At 25.6% G+C, this 17546-nt stretch overlaps 3 protein-coding genes across 4 annotated transcripts; 2 read left to right on the forward strand and 1 right to left on the reverse strand.

The window, feature by feature from the left end:
- Positions 1-1227: 1227 nt before the first annotated feature.
- Positions 1228-8310, reverse strand: LOC106783618 (AP-3 complex subunit delta-1). 2 transcript variants are annotated; one of them, XR_001381333.1, is made up of 15 exons: positions 7582-8310; positions 7325-7420; positions 7078-7206; positions 6566-6976; positions 6013-6086; positions 5355-5798; positions 5050-5277; positions 4806-4968; positions 4488-4670; positions 3964-4387; positions 3536-3804; positions 2645-3214; positions 2128-2553; positions 1827-2039; positions 1228-1760 (listed from the first exon to the last, which is right to left on the reverse strand). XR_001381333.1 is itself a non-coding variant. In XM_014742309.1 (14 exons), exons 1-14 carry the CDS (start codon positions 7675-7677, stop codon positions 1947-1949), a joined length of 3606 nt encoding a protein of 1201 aa, XP_014597795.1. In that variant the 5' UTR covers positions 7678-8310; the 3' UTR covers positions 1610-1946. The 2 variants fall into 2 exon arrangements, 1 of the variants encoding a protein (XP_014597795.1); XM_014742309.1 differs by having other exon boundaries at positions 1610-2039.
- A 1465-nt stretch (positions 8311-9775) lies between these two features.
- LOC106794082 lies at positions 9776-10873 on the forward strand. Its single transcript, XM_014761503.1, has 2 exons — positions 9776-10003; positions 10095-10873. Exons 1-2 carry the CDS (start codon positions 9887-9889, stop codon positions 10575-10577), a joined length of 600 nt encoding a protein of 199 aa, XP_014616989.1. The 5' UTR covers positions 9776-9886; the 3' UTR covers positions 10578-10873.
- Positions 10874-11635: 762 nt separating this feature from the next.
- LOC106783630 (metaxin-2-like) lies at positions 11636-14859 on the forward strand. Its single transcript, XM_014742333.1, has 4 exons — positions 11636-11860; positions 12108-12687; positions 13310-13447; positions 13883-14859. Exons 1-4 carry the CDS (start codon positions 11815-11817, stop codon positions 13920-13922), a joined length of 804 nt encoding a protein of 267 aa, XP_014597819.1. The 5' UTR covers positions 11636-11814; the 3' UTR covers positions 13923-14859.
- Positions 14860-17546: the final 2687 nt, after the last annotated feature.

The raw sequence follows: 17546 nt of genomic DNA on the forward strand, positions 1-17546 counted from the left end.
AATTTCATGCAGAAATAATATTATTTTTTTTGCTTCTCTTATCTAGTCGATCAAATTGCGTTTTTGTTTTACTACTTCCATTTAATTTTTTGATAAAGATCTTAGATACACAATTAGTTACATGCACAGATTGGAAGTTTACAAAAAAAAAAAAGGCAAACAGATGAGGTTGTAAACAAAATATACAGTAAGAAGAGTAGGATCTTTTTTAAACCGGTAATCTATTATTTTCAGGACAATCAACGTAAAACATTTTAATAATAGTATAGAACTTGATAGTCATAGAAACTCACATGACTCGTTTTGATGATTATTTCTTATTTTTTTTCTTGAATTATTTAAACACCCTATGAAACATTTCACATTTTATTATTTTGCAATTAATCAATAACTTTTAAATCTTTTTATTTGATCGTTGCTTTCATTGAAATTATATATAAATTCGATCATTGATTAATTCGTTTTCTTTTATTTATTTTCTGTCGATTTTTATAATATGTTTATATGTAACATAGAAAGAAAAAGTGATAGATAGAAAAAGAAAGATAGGATGAGTAAAAAATTTCGAAAATATATTAGATAATTACACATGTAATTATTTTCTCGACGTAGCAACGTTACAAACATAATTATTTTTAACTTGTTCTTTCCTCTATGTTGTGTTCTAATAATTTCATTATTTCTTTTTACAACGTTCACACATTGTAATAGACGTGATTCCATTTTTAGAATAAATGAAAATCACAATTTCTAACAAAAGCATGATAGGTATTTTAAATGCAAAGAGAAAAACACGAGTACGGTGTTTAATTCGGTTCGAAAAATTTCGCATCTTATTTATTCTGTTTCTTTTCTTTTGGATAAAATTCTAAAATGTTATGTAATTTTGTATATCATGCATTCTGATTCTATTTTAGCGAATGAATCTTTAATAAGAGATATTTCGTTATCATATTAAATCAAATTAGAGATAGTGAGAGAAAGAGAGATAGAGAAAGAGAGAAAGAAAGAAAGAGAAAAAGAGAGAAAGAGACAAATTTTTGGCCAATAAAAGAATCTTTGTAAGCATAGATTACAGGCATAAGCTATTTACATATTGTTTCTTATCTTTTCTTTTTTGTTTTTTTCTTCACTTACATTTTATATAAATGGTTTAAGATATAATTTTTATAGATGTATATGAAAAAATATTAATATTATAATATTATTATAAACATAATATCGCGCATGCAGAGAAGTTATAATTATTATCGCCACTAAATAATATTATTATATTTTATACATTCTCACATATGCATGAGATGCAACATGACAATATATAGAAGATAGAGATGATATCTTATAATTTTTACAAGATGTCAAAATTCTTCTTTCTTTTTTCTTTTTTCCTTTTTTTGTTTTTTTAACTTTCTTTTCTTTTTCTTCTTTCGTAAATAAATTTACAAGATCAAAGAGGCAACAGTACAAAAAGTAGACGACTCCGAAATAATATTCAATTAGTTTCCAATTATTTCCTTACTTTTTGTATCGATGTCTTTTGAATTGGTGAATAAATTTGTTCTTTTCCCTGTTTCTTTTTTTCTGTCCTTTTTGTTTTTTTGTTTTTTTTGTTTTTAGAATCCTGATAACCCCACATATACATGTATATATTTGTATGTATTTATCCATGTATATATGTATACATATGTATAACTCTTATATATGTATATTTAACAAATTTAATAATTCTAAATTATACAGTGCTTAGATAATAACTCCATCTGAAAATATGTAATGATTAATGAATTAGCAGGTGAGATTTTCCTATAATCATTGTTGTCTCATACATAACAGATCCTGGAAAATATTTCTTCGCATAATGCAAAGGTTTGTTGATTATGACTGTAATGAATGATAGGAATCATTAGTTGTTTTATCTTTGTTTTAAAACATAGGTACAATTTCTCTTATGTCAAAAGCCTTGTTATCTCATCCGCAATTCCTGATAGGAGAGAGTTATTGTCACCTTTACCTTCGATCAACAAATTACCTGTCGATTTCTAAAACATTGAAATAAACATTAGGGCTAACACATCGAAATAATTAAAATTAATTTTTAAAGTAATATAACATTCTATTAAAACTTACATTATATTTTAATAAAAGGCACACATGATGTCCTTTCAATGAATGACCATACAAAGATGCAGTATCATTTATTTGTTCCACGAGAGTGAGATTACATTTGCAACAGACAGTATTCAAAACTGCATTAAATTCCTGAGACGAAAGAATTTCTTTTCTAATTCTAGACACTAGTTGACCGCTTTTAAGTAACTCCGTTAGTATGTCCTTGTGGGACAAATGTCCAATCATAAATTTACTGCATGATAAGTTTATAGTGAAATCAAGTTTTTCTTGTATTGTTCCATCCAGATTTTCCAGCATATACGTTAATGTTCCTCTCAATTTTTGAGCAAACGTTACATCGGATATTAATATTGTAAATTGTGTCTCTTTACTTGATTGTGGAGGTAGTTGGAATGGTAGTTTCATTCCATATTCTTCACCATCCTGTAAAAATAGAAAAAAGAACATTTAAAATTTTCATTTAACAACACAAACAAATTATATATCTTAATAATAATAAAAGACAAAAGATTACATTTTTCATTAATTTCAATGTTGACGTATCCGTAATATCGAACCTTATTTCTTTAACAAGCTTTTGCCCTATATTAGTAATGAGTATTGATACAATTATTTTACTAGTGTCATCAGCAACTTGCTTTAATTCATACATCATAGAAATAGTTTTATTCTTAGATAATTTTTCATAAGCGATCAATGGTTGAATGGAATTCAAACTATTTTCAGTAATAACTAAATCATTCCTTAATTCTGGCAATATTTCTTTGGAGGGCGTAGATATACCAGCTGTTTCTTCATAATCGGACGATTTTTTTTCTTTCTTACTTTTGGATTTTTTGGATTTTTTATGTTTCATATCGTCATCCTTGACTTTTTTATGTTTCTCCTGATTCTTAGATTTCTTTCGCTTACTATCCTTTCGTATATCTACATTTTCTTTACTATTCACTTCTGTGTAATCTTGAATAGAGGAAGAACCTACTTCTTCAATATTATCTTCTAACCACATATCAGTCATATTTATTTGATTATCAGCCTCTTTTTCTTGAACACATTTACTCTTTCTTTTAGTTTTCCTATGACCCTATTGATACAAATAATAAAATATATATTATATTCTCTTTTATATACGTCATATGTAATTAAACAATCATACATTTATAATATATACAAAATGACTAAAAAAAAATAAGGGATTCATAACTTCTAAGATAGACAGTTTTCGCCAAATGATAAAAAAAAAAAGTCCTAATAAATATGTATCAAAAAATGAATATCTTCAAAGTTAAAAACAATATTTTGTTTCAGTTAAAACAAATATTTGATGAATATTATCTACTCTAGAAGTTATAAACCCTTCTTTTTTATCACCCTATATATCAAGGAAGGAAAAACAAAATATTACCTTATCTTTTTTTATTGTCTTCGCTTCTTTTACTTTCTGATTTGGACTATTCTCTACTACTCTGTGTTCCAAAACCGGTAATCTTTCATCCTCTCTTAAAGGCATGTCTAAATCGATATTTAAAGCTCGATGAGGATCATTTGCATCGATCATATCATAATCATCGCTATCACTTATTTCTGCTCCTGGTGGAAGTTCACCAATACCTGTATTTACAACTTGCATAGGATAACCTTCTTCATGTTCATCTTCCGATGCAGATTGTTTATCTAATAAGAAAATAATAGTAAAAAAAAAAACAAAAAAAAAAAAAAGAAGAAGAAAAGAAACAATGCATAAAAATAATAACATAATAACGTATCTTAATCGATAATTAATAATAAAACATACTCTTGCATAATGTTAATGTGTAAAAGAGAAATATTTACTTTTTTTCGATTTCTTTTTCTTGCCATGTTTTTTATGTCTCTTATGATTATTATCCACATTCATATTGTGATATTTACTGGTATCAGAATAATTCGATATTTTTAAAGATACCGGTATGTCTAATTCAGCAACTGGAATGTTTTCAAAGTCTTCGTAAAGAGACGTTGAATTATGATAAGAAGCGGAGTTTTTAAATGATCCTTTCAAATAATGAGGATTATTTTGCTGTTCCAATTTTCTGGCCTCTCTTCTCTTCTGAAGTTCTTCTACCGTAAGTTCATTAGTTTCTCGTTTCATAAAGGAATTATTAGATTTTTCTGATTTAACAAATATTTCGTTCATATCCATATCTTCAGAATCAGAGCTCTCTGATGGTGGATCGTTAATCCACGAATTTAAATCTAAATCATCAGGGATAGGTACCTAAAAAAAAATGTGTATTAAAAAATTAATTAATATTAAAAGAAAAAATATTTATAAAATATATTTCCTTTTTAAGAAAAATAAATAATATATTGTATACCTTTCTTTGAGCTTTAGGAGCGACCGGATTAAGTTCACCTTCAAATGCTTCCATTAATTCTTCAGCCAAGCCAGGATTTTCTTTCAAGCATTCAAATAAAACTAATGCTGAACTAGATCTTTCTTGAACTTCCAAGTCACCGCTACACACAAATGCTGCTATTTTATCTTTCAATGAAAAAATCTAGAAAATCAAAGAAAGATTATAAATATATTGGTTACGTTAATGTTTAAATCTAAATGCAATCATTTAATGATATACAATGATTTTATGCATAAAAAATAATATCCAATAGATTCATAAAAGAGTATAATTTACTTGTTCCATCGTTTCGCTGTCACCTTCTTTCTCTGCTTTAGATAATATTGCCGTAGCAAGTTTTAAAATATTATGCACATAAACTGCTTGAATATGTCCTGGCAAACTGGATGCTTGTGATCGCAACATCGATTGCAAAGTTGCTAAAGAATCTTCTAGTTCGCTATTGATATTATAAATTTTCAAATGAAAATTAAAATATGTTATTAAATGAAAATATTATACTATATATATAATTTATTACCTAGAAAATTCTCCACATATCCAAGCAGCTGCATATAAAACTTCAGACATAGTAGCTCGTGGTTGACCAGTCAAAAGATAGGAATTTTCAAGTAGTAAGGCACATTGGTGAACTGCATATTTACGTATAGCTTGTACCCGGATCGCTACATCAAGTAATTGAGTGGCTACTAATGGTCCATGCTTGGTGCCTTCCATTCGTGTGAGTTCCACCAATACAGATATGTACCTATAAATACATAACTTATATACAAACTTCTCGAGTATCCATTTAATTATTACCATAAAAATATATTATTAATTTACCATTCAAAATATGTTATAAATTGGTAATTATTTTGAGAACAGATTTGTATGATCTTTGATAGTAATTCATCTCTGTATGTAGTGCCTTCAGCTTTGTCCATGTGCACCATTAATTTTTTAACTATTTCCATTAAATTCTTCTTAGATACCATTCCATACAATAAATCCAAGGCACGCAATCTTATACTTTCATCTTTATCATCGAGACATTGCATAATAAGATCTTTATGAGCTTGTACGCTTTTAGGATGTGTCCTTAATATTTTTGACATTGCTAACAAGCCCAAATATTTTAAATTTTGATCAGAATCTTCTATTAATATTCTTAATTTCTGCACGCAGAGCTGTATTGAATCTGAATGATTTGGCATGCCAGACGATATAGAAATCAATACAGCTATTACAGTGTTGATGCACTCATATAGTAAAGACATAGCAGATGTACTAAAAATAATAAAAATAATTTTATTAATGATATTAATAACCTACTCATAACACTTATTAATAATCCTTGTTAATAAAAGCTATAGAATAGCCGAGACAAACATATACATATTTATATTATATAACACATGGAACTATTTTACTCGCTATGATAAAATCTAAAATTATTGGGATATATGGGAGGGGAAAATATCAATATAAATACGTTAAATACCTGTGTATCAAATTGGTAAGGGGTTCTATTAGCTTTTTGCCAAGCCTAGGTTCTAGAGGTGTCAAGGCGCCAAACTGTAAATATAATTTTAGTTGCAATCTAAGCAATATGTAATAACAAACAATATAAATATTTATATATATATATATACATATATATATATTCTATAAATCATTTATAGACAACACAGAATAAAATCAATAATGACGATACTTTTATACTTCTACCATATCTTTACTACTACTATGTGATCTAAATTAAATATATATCAATGCTTTTTTTTTATATCAAAGTAATCAACTAGTAAAAAAACCTTGAAATCAGGTCAATTAGTGGTTGAGTAAGTCGCCGACCCATTTTCGGCTCAATCAGTGTTATAGTGGAGAACTGAGCATGTGAAATAAGATCAACATTACTAGGCTCGAAGTTAAAAATGATATATATAAGTATATATGCATTCATTGATAACAGCTCTTATGTCTTTTTATATCAATTTTAAATCTTTCTGTGTGTTTAATTGATCAATCGATGTAATATTACAGAACAGACTTACCAATTTGATTATTTTAATGAGCATCCAATTATTAGTCGACGTTGTCATTAATTTGAAAAATACAGGCGCCAAGCTTAAATAATTTTTTGGATTCTTCCTTGCTAACTCGCAAACTACATTGACTGCAGCAGACTGTACACCACTGTCAGGATCTTCAAGTTTTTCTTTCAATCTAGGAAAAGCAGGCCTTAAAGCTTCTGGAAATCGCAAGAACACCTTGTACATCATTAAAACTGCTTTCTTCCGTAAATATGGCTTTGTAGATGTTAATAAAGTCATTATATCATTAACTAAATCACGTGCCAGATCTGGACTTATAAAACAAGATAAACCACTAAGAGCCAATCCAGCGTCGTATTGATTTTGACTATTTAAGTCTTTGCGTATCATGTTTGTGGTCAACATTAAAAGCTGTAAGAATTAAATTAATAAATAATTCTTATTCACACATTTTAAAATGAAATTATTTATTCAAAGCTATTTGTATGTCGAATAACGAATAGAAATCATACCTCTGTATCTGCGTGAAAGCTTTGACTACCTGCTAAATATCCAATACGTTTATAGGTGAATTTGGCAGATGACATGACCTCAATTATATTAAATCCAGCCCAAGTAATATCGTAGCCTAACATTTGCAACTATAGAAATATAAGTAGTGTTAGTAAGTTGTACTATAGATTTTAATAGAAAACAACATAATTATCTAGTTAGAGATAAAGTGATACTTTCAAATTAGCATATGAAACCCTCACTTACATATGTTAACTTAGCAACTGCATTAGCCTTTACCGCAATATTATCCTGGCGTAATTCTTGTTTTATTTCTTCTATACATTGTGTAATATATTTTGCCTAACGCGATAACAAACAAATTCATTATAAAGAGATTTTTTTACCTTTAATTCAAAATTATTACAAAGTTAGGTTAAGTTACGTGTCATTTTTGTTTTTTATAAAAATAAAAAAAAATGAAATATAGACAAAATTATATATAAAATTTAATGAATATTTACCTCATTCTCTTTGTTATTTCTAATGCCACGTACTAAATCCGTCAAATTTTTGTCGAACATTCGTTCGAAATTTCCTTTTACTTTACGGAGAGCCATAACTGGTATTTAACTGGTTAGATACTAGAACGAACTCTCTTGATTACTCGTAAGGTTTCTTTCTATCTTTCCTTAATATTCCGAGTTAATCGGATAAATTGCATCGATTGCATTACCGTACGATTAAAAGTTCTTTACACTTCGCACAAGCAATATCTCTCATTTACATTTTAATTTGACAGGTAGGTGGATATGAGAACTACCAAAAGATCATACCTATCATATGTATTACATATGTAGTACCAAAGACTTGTTAAGAATAGATGTATACCCGGTGTTTACCAACGAAATTCACGACAATTTTACGAATATATTTGATTTTTTATTTGATTTGTTTTATTATTATTATTATTATTAATATTTAATTTTGTTTAAATTTATTTTTTTTCTTTTATTTTTTCAATACCAGATTACTGATTTATTGTTAAACGCGTGGACAATTGTTAATAATAAGTGTGCGCATGAATTTTTGATTGATTAATACCCAATCTCTCAACAAGCTTATCTAATAGTCGAATGATGATAACCCAACACTCCCCTAAACAGATCATTCTCGTAGACAAATTAACATTGATAAATTAACATTCTTACTGCGATGATAAAGTAGATTATTATTACAAATATCTATAGATAGATACATAGTTTCGTGTCAATCTTTTTTTTTTTCTTTTCTTTTCTTTTATTTTTATTTTTTTTTTTTTCTTGGTCACTCGAAAATATCAATTGAAAAATAAAATCTACGTGAAAGATGATAAAGTTCACGAGAAATATGAAGACATTTATCTATTTCTATTTTTGTCCTTTGTCCTTTGCTAATATTTTTTTTTCCTTTCTTATCCAGAGTAAATCTCGAGCCAACTTGAAGGCCTATAAATTTGAATGCAAAGAAATATAACTTTTTTTGTCGATATATATCGAACTATGCATTACGATACATAATCTTAAGCATAGATTGGTCGATAACTTTAAATTTCATTGGATGATTTTTAAAGCTAAATACTTATTGAGCTATAAAAATAATTTGTGTTTAATGTTATTAAAATAATAATTTCTATTTAAAATGATTTATACATTTTCAAATTTTTTTCTCCAAAAATCAGTCTTACCAATAAAGACACATAAAATGAATTGAATAATCATCGAAGATACGTCGATTTATACCAACTAATAAAAATTGTGTTGCACAAATAATAAAATCATTAGATTACTTCTATGAATATATAAACATCTAAATAAATTCTATGTACGTATACGCATATAAAGAAATTCAATCGAAATTTTATGTTGGTACTGTTCGTTTGCAACCAATGGGCATGCGTATGGAGGAGGTATCTCCTATGGTTCTCATTGGTTGAAACAGCTGGCGCTTTCTTACTCTTGTTTGACGTAACATACATTTTTTTTTTTTGTAAAAAGACTTACAACTACTAACTCTATACGTAAGAAGGAAAAAAAACAGAATAAGATAAAGCATTCAAGTATTAGCGTAGAAATTCAAATGTTTTTTATTTACAGTCAACCACAAAATAAATTTGTCTACTATAAATATTGAAATCTTACAGTTTTATCTGTAACCTTGAGCAAATGAAAAGTGGGGATGGATGGAGCGAACAAATCTTCTCTCTTATCCCTCGAAAATTAACCAGGGAAAAAGGACCCTATTTAAATTTAAAATCGAACATAATCTACTTATATAAAGTATATTAGCATATAAATTTAAATCTTATTTAGTTTTTAATAACTGACATTAAAGTTTAAATTAATCAATATTCACAAAATAAGATCTCAATAGTTATAATTATGTATTAAGAAAATAAAATTGTTTTTTTATAATTTCAATATATATTTTTGTTTGTATTCCTCATTTCATAAAAACAACATATATGTATGTAGATTAATAGTTATTTATTATATAATATTAAAATATAAATAAAACACTACACACAAGTCATTAATTTCAAAAACTCCGAATATTTATTGAATGAAATAGGATTAAAATGATCTGATCAAACTAGATTAATTCTATCCATAATTGTCCATAAAAGATAAAAATGATTAAAGAAGTAGCGCTAATGTATCTTTTATAAATGGACTTTGTACATCCAGCTCAATTTAATAATTTGCATCTTTTCAGGGACATTGAAACTTACAGTAGAAAAACGTAGTTGTATTAAACACAGTCGTATAAAATAATAAAGTTTTATTTAAAATGAAGTTGATATTGTTTAGCAGTGTATTTTTAGCATGTAATTGCATTATTTTATGTCAAGATGTTGTATTTCCAGATAATTATGACAAATTACATCCAAATAAAAATAAAGCAACAGTATGTGTTACTATACTAAAAATATGATATACTCTATAAAAATAAATTCATTATATTGTGAAATGAAAGAATGTATTATTTTTATGTTAAGGTAGGGGATCGTTTAAGTGGATCAATACCGAATGATTGTCCCAAAAATATGGAACTTTATTCTATTGAAGGAGATAATGTTCCTGTATGCGATTGTAAGGCAAGATTCTTATACCTTCCTTCAAATGATTCTTGTTATGAAGCTTATAGACAAGGACCTTGTCCTCCGAATTATTACGTTGCTCTTCCTCAAGGAGAATCAACTGCACAATGTGTTAAAAATCCATGTTTACAAGATGGTTTAGTTAAATACAATAATATATGTTATCCTGTTAAAACAAAGGGTGGTCCTTGTGAGCCCGATGTGCTAGGTATCAATGAAATTACTTTTCAACTGGAATGTAAAAAAGCCGATATTGCACCTCATATAATAATTGGAGCTCCTTTACTAAATAAAACCAAGGTAGAACCATGTCCTCCAGGCTCTCGTAGAACTACACGTGGCAAGTGCAGGAAACCAGTACCCATGTATATTTCCCATTAAATTCAGAATGCAACAATGTTACATAAAGAATACTAACAAAATAATTTACTTTTTACTGAAAAGGTGAAGGTTTTTTTACTACATCTACAATTCTATTAAATCGTAGATATTATATGAAATATACATTTATGTATATATTAATAAAGATATTTTATGCACTTAATTAATTTTTTACAAGTATCTGCAATATTTGAAGAAAATTGTTAAAGTTGTATTTACTTGTAAACTTTTATACTGTTAAAGTTATATTTGTTTTTTATTGTATCAAAAAACGATATTAAATAAGTTTAAAAAAATAATTTGAATTATCAATACAAAAGTTATACCAGTCATTATTATTCTCCTTAATTATTTCTTTAAATTATTTTACTATTAATTATCGTTAATAACATTATCGATGCTACTACTTATACTCGTAACTGTGATAAAGAAAATGAAAAAACAAATACTTGACTAATGTAGTGCGTTCCGGTTTTTAGATTTGAATTTTGTTAAAACTGGAGGTATTTAAATATGTAAAAATTTAAAGAATAGAAATTATTTATAAAGGCTGTATAAACAATTTGTGGATATAAATAATTAATAATATGTTTCATGTGTGTATCTGGTGCATTCAAGCAATATCAGTTAAAGACAAGAAAAAACTTTTACTAATACAAATATTTAAATTCAAATTAGAAACAAAATATTAATGTTAGACATTAACTTGTATTTGATGTGAGGCAATTATATCTACAATTTTCAAATTATTCTTTGATGGATACTTCGTTTGGTACTGTAACTTGTGGTAAAACAAAAATCAACAATGATAGTAAATAAAAAGAAATACATTGATATATAAAAAATTGCTATCCTATTTATTTAGATTATATTATTATTAGTTAATTTATAAATATCTTTTCGAATATGATTGTTCTTAAATATCGATTCATTTTATTATCGAAATTCGAGTGAAAAACTAATCCATCTTACTTATAATACTTTATATGACGTATATATATATATATATGTATTATTAAAGATTGGATATTAAAACTTAATATTATTCATTTCTTAATTATTAAAAAACTGTTTTAATTTTTTTATTAATAAAGTGTTTAGAAACTAGTTGAATATTTTTCTGTCTGGATACTTACTTTAGATCTGTGTATGTTCTGTGCGGTTCTGTTACTTGGGTTGATAAGTAAATTCATATATAAAGTATTATTCTAATAAATTAATTATATTTAACTTCAACATGCCTGGTGAACTAACAGCAGATGCGATTACTTTAGAGCTTGGAGGTAATTTTTATTTAAATCATTTTATTAAACTGTTATTTATTAACCATTTTAGTTAAATTATTTAAATCTAACCTCACTTTATGTTACATATGACTCATTTATAAATTGTATATTTACTATAATAAATTAGTCTCTGTTTTCTACTTATTTATGTTTTTTAATAACTATTGATTGAAATACTTTATGTTATTAATAATTTCTAATAATATTTATTGATTAAGTGTGTATATTTGGTATCTTTTTACAGCTCAGGAACCATGGCCTCAAATGATACAATTGTATCAACCATTTGAAGTAGAACAAATATTATTGCCAGACAATGCTAGTTGTCTTGCCGTCCAAGCTTTTCTCAAAATGTGTAATTTAGAGTTTCAAATAAAATCAAGAAGGGATGCCGAATATATGTCACCAACCGGTTCTTTGCCTTTCATTAAATGCGGTGCATTTGTATTATCTGAGTTTGATAATATAGTGTCGTTTATTTCTAACAAAGGAACAAGTTTATCCAATCATTTAAAACCTGAAGATAAATCAGATATGAAAGCTTATATTTCATTAGTCAATAATGTTTTTGTTAATGCTGAACTTTACATTTGTTGGGTTGATCCAACAACATTAGAAGAAGTAACTAAACAAAGACATGGAAGTGTTTATCCTTGGCCTCTTAATCATTATTTAAATTGGCAAAAGAGAAAGCAAGTTATAAAAAGGCTCAATGTACTTGGTTGGTATAATAGAACTTTAAAGGAAGTCGCTGATGAAGTTCAAAACTGTTGTGTGATATTATCGGAAAGATTGAATAAAAGAAACTTCTTTTTTGGTAACGAGTAAGTAGTTTTAATATATTATACACTAAACATATAATTCCATTTTCATTTTTATATCTACTAAAAGTAACAGAATTATAATACTCAAATATAACTTGTAAGACCCACAGAATTTGACGCTCTGGTATACGGTCATATAGAAGCCCTTTCCAAATTCCATTTCTTCCCATCCACGCAAGAAATTTCCACAATTATTCATACATTTCCTGGACTTATGGAACATACTTATAAAATCAATAATATTTACTTTAACCAAAAGTTAGACCAAAAGAAAGAAGATACACTAGAAAATGATTCTCTTATAAAAGACTTTGAAATAATAGAAAAACCATCAGAAGATTTTTTGTTGTATAGCTTAGATTCTCTTGAATCTCTTCCTTCATTATCAGAAGATTCATTCATTCTATGAATATATTATTGTTCATTTATATATATAAATTATCTTTCGAAATAATACATGTGTGTGTGTGTGTAGAAGTTTGTATTGAAATATACACATTTTTAAAATCCACAACGCGTTTATAGATTTTATCTATTAATTCTAATATATTCATAATATTAATAATATTCTTTATTGTTATTTCTATAATAATATTAATAATTATTATTATTAATTATTTAGAAATCCAAACGAATTGGATGCCCTAGTTTTTGGGCACATATTTACGATTATTACAACACCTCTTCCAAACAACGTACTGGCGAATATTGTTAAGAATTTTCCATCGCTCGTGAATCTCTGCAAACGCATCGAGAATAGGTATTTTCAACGTTCGGATGATTAGATAAGGCTACACTCGGACTGCAAGTATATTGAATTGAGTTATACTGATTATAGCACAATGAAGTTCCTATGTTATGCAACAGATGCTACTAAAGATGAAAATATCAGTAGAAATATTTGCAATATACAATAAAAACATTCATTTATATATAATGAATATCCATAAATGGATATTACATTTATTGCAAATTTTATTATTACATCAATAAAATACATGAAGTATAAAATAAAATCGAAAAAGAGATATTAACATCAATATACTTGAAGTTCGAGTTAAAAGATAATATGATGAATCACATATTGTAATTGTTAACAAGATAGCTGAATATATATTATTAATCACACGTTAGTGTTGAATGTAGAATAATATTTAGTTAATAGATAGCTTATAACAAATATAACATTTTTCAGCATTTTTCCCTCTACAAACATTATCAGTCTAATAGATTAACAAAACGTTGGAGGCGAGAGATAAGTGACACATCTAAGGAGAATTGCAATTATTGCAACAATATATAAAACTTATACAAGGTGTTTTTATTGCTCAGCGAAAAGTTTTTTCTTTATTTTTGTTTTTTTGTTTAGGTATTATTAAAACATTAATTATAGTAATACTCTGTTCTCATATTAAAAAGATGAAACAGTTATTTTCTATATACCTGTGTATAATGTTCATGCTATTTATACCGATATTAAGTATACAACATATTTGCATCATATATAATGCTTATAATTTTGTTGATAATAGTTAATAATTAATAAGTAAACAGATGATAATAATGGTATAATTTTAAATAGAAAATTTGTCTAATCTCATATTTTTTAAGCTTTCTTTTTAAAATATATACTTTTCTGTTAATCTCAATACAATTATTGATAAAGGACAGGTAATTACTATTTAAAGTGTTATATATATTGTGCTTGCTAATACTATGTTTTTAGTTGAAATACAATATGCATCTGTTAAGCATGTTTTTAAATAATAGAACAGAGTAATATAATTCTTTTTGAACAAAAATCTTTTTTCAACAATTTATTTAACAAATTTATTTTATATTTTTCTCTAGTCAATTTTATTATAAATCATTTGACGTTTAGAATTATGTTTAAGTAATATATGATAATATTTAAATTATAATCATAACGAAACTTTAATATATATTCTGTCATAACATATAAAGTAATGATTTTTATAAATAATATTATATTTATTATATCAAATTCTTTAATCTGGTATTGGAACTATTATTATCAAGTACTGGCATTAGTGTGTAAATGTATGTTACATATTACCGTTTCCTTTGTTATTTCTTAAAGATTTAATAATAAAGATAAAAGAATTTGAAATAATATTAACAATAATGAATTATTCAAAACGAGACAATATAATTAATATCTTAGAATAATATTTATCTGCAAAGTATGTTGAAATTTTTGTATCTCTTACATGACTTTATTTATTTTCTATGGAGTTTACCATTTTGGGAAAATTTTACAAATAAAAATTGTGTACATTTAATATTTGTGTCACTTACCTGTATAGTAAACATGTATAACAGTTAACATTTATTTATCATTAGATACATGTTTCTTGTGTCCAGCGTTTCTGTTATTCTTATAGATATTTGTTATATATTGTTTTAAATGTTGATGTCATTTATATCTGACTTTTTTCAAATGCATACATAAACATTTATTATTAAATTTGTTAGAATTAGATATTGTTGAAGAAATGTTATGTTAAATAATCATGATGGTGTAAAATATGACATTGAATATAAAAAATATAATAAAAATATCAACTTATATTCAATATTATATGTATTATTATTATTTTATTAGAATAATGATTTGATAATTAATCTGGTACAATGAGTAAAATATATTTTGTGCTATTTAATAATTAAAATAATATCAAAATAAATGACCTGTTAGAAATAGATATACATTAAAAAGAATTGATAAAACACATTTTATGCAAGGAAAAAAACATAATATTATACATATTTATACTAAAAGGAAAAAAAGAAAGAAAGAAAAGATAATATTTTGTAACATAATCGAAGAAAGTAATCTTGTGTATTTATCTTTTATCTTTCAAATGAAATCTTGTCATTTCAAATTGAATTAGAATTACGATCAAGAGACTTTTTGGCTTAAATTCTTGCAAAAACATAAGGTAATAAACAATCCTAACACACACATACACAACATTTCTTTATTTTGGATAAAAAATAAAAAATATTTAAAAAAGAAAATCAAGGTTTTGTAAAAATCAATTCATATATCATGATTATTGGAGTATGACATTTTCTAAAATTTTATTATTAGCATTAAAGATTCTCACAATTATTTTCTAACATTACTGGTTGAATGTACTGCTTTACAGGTAGTTAATATTGGTATACATGTTTGTATAGAATAACTCAAAAAATATGCAACAATTGATAATGAAAGAATATATAAACTTTTGATGTATATGAAATGTTAATAAATGCATATGGTAAGCATATATTATAATAATATGATTGAAAATTGATGCAATTTAAAATTTGATGCAAACCATGTGCGTGTGGTTATTTTTTGTATGGAAATCATAAAAATTTCCAAGACAATACATTTCTCGATATAACGTTATGTATTATCTTTGTTTTTTTGATACAGATTATAAATTACATATGATTTTATAAACCTGTATTTACCTATCGTGTATAATTATATAATTATATTACACACACACATACATATAATTATATAATTACTAATATATTCTTATCCATAATGTATTCTTCAAACAATCTTCAGGCTATAATACTTTATAGTAACAATGTAATTAACCAAAGTTTTTTCAGTTTATTAATCATTATCAGAGTTGAGATCATATTTTTCACGTAACTATGATGAGTATGTCATTTTTCTATATATTTATAAGCAAATAGTCTCCAAGTTGATATTTTGTCCTTTATTGAAATAACAATGATTTCCCATAATGACTTAAGCTTAATAAAATACATTTATAGTAAAACTATTTTAAAATGTTCCCATAAAAGCTTTTACTAAATTTGTGAATACGAATTACTCTCATCTTTAAACAACTCTACTGCCAAATATTTGTAATATAATTAACATTTTGTACTTAAGGTACATATTTGATAGCTCATTATTCGTCTCTGAATATTGTACTCTATAATTTTTACTCCCACCATTTTGCACGTTTATTGTAAATTCATCTGTATCTATTATAATTATAAGTATATACTTAAAATGTACTTAAAAGTTAAATGCAATGAAAATAAGTATAATTGTGTATATTTGGAAGTCAGAAAATGTTTGGAGATTTATTCGTCTATGTTTACATGCTTCTAAACAAATGTTCTTGTATTTACTATGAAAAGTATATGTATGTGAAAAATAAATGACGCTATTTATTCATTGTTGCAATGCCATTAATTCGAGAACAAGAATGAAGGAGAAAAGAGAGTTGACATATTAATAGAAAGATTATAACATTTCAAACTTTTCAAATATCATTTTTCTTATTTTCACACACATTGTCTTTTAGAGTAATATTATTAAATATTAATTATAATTAATATAATTTATATTATTTTCTCGGAAAAAGAAAACAATTTGATAATTATATGTTCTCTTTTCCCCCATATTCATAAATATAGTTTCGAATTATATTCTGTATAATTATTACTCATTACTAACTTTGATAAATTATATGATTTACTAGAATAACAAGAGTACATAATGAACAAAACAAATTGACGCAACAATAATTACATCATACTTTTAGGAAATATTTTATATGTAGAATATATCATATTTTATAATATAAAAAGAATAAAAAGAAATGCATAGTTCCTTGAAAAAATAAAATCATTATTTTCAGAAATTTTATTGGACTTAAATAAAAATGCATTATATATAAAAACTATTGTTATAGAATACTATTACCGAAAGGAACTAATTTTATAAATAATGTAGAAAATTAATGAATTATATATATATATATATATATATTTATATATTGTATATAGATAAAGTATTAAATATTATTTATGATATT

This window comes from Polistes canadensis, unplaced genomic scaffold, assembly GCF_001313835.1.
Source record: "Polistes canadensis isolate GaletaPanama2010 unplaced genomic scaffold, ASM131383v1 scaffold_23, whole genome shotgun sequence".
Lineage (NCBI taxonomy): Eukaryota > Metazoa > Arthropoda > Insecta > Hymenoptera > Vespidae > Polistes > Polistes canadensis.

Coding starts and splice junctions, on each gene's coding strand:
- LOC106783618 (XM_014742309.1), bottom strand. CDS start 7,677: ATGGCTCTCCGTAAAGTAAAAGGAAATTTCGAACGAATGTTCGACAAA. Junction 4,671..4,805: donor ACAGCGAAACGATGGAACAA/GTAAATTATACT, acceptor TTGATTTTCTAG/ATTTTTTCATTGAAAGATAA. Junction 2,040..2,127: donor GCCTTTTATTAAAATATAAT/GTAAGTTTTAAT, acceptor TCAATGTTTTAG/AAATCGACAGGTAATTTGTT.
- LOC106794082 (XM_014761503.1), top strand. CDS start 9,887: ATGAAGTTGATATTGTTTAGCAGTGTATTTTTAGCATGTAATTGCATT. Junction 10,004..10,094: donor CAAATAAAAATAAAGCAACA/GTATGTGTTACT, acceptor TTTTATGTTAAG/GTAGGGGATCGTTTAAGTGG.
- LOC106783630 (XM_014742333.1), top strand. CDS start 11,815: ATGCCTGGTGAACTAACAGCAGATGCGATTACTTTAGAGCTTGGAG. Junction 11,861..12,107: donor GATTACTTTAGAGCTTGGAG/GTAATTTTTATT, acceptor ATCTTTTTACAG/CTCAGGAACCATGGCCTCAA. Junction 13,448..13,882: donor TGCAAACGCATCGAGAATAG/GTATTTTCAACG, acceptor AACATTTTTCAG/CATTTTTCCCTCTACAAACA.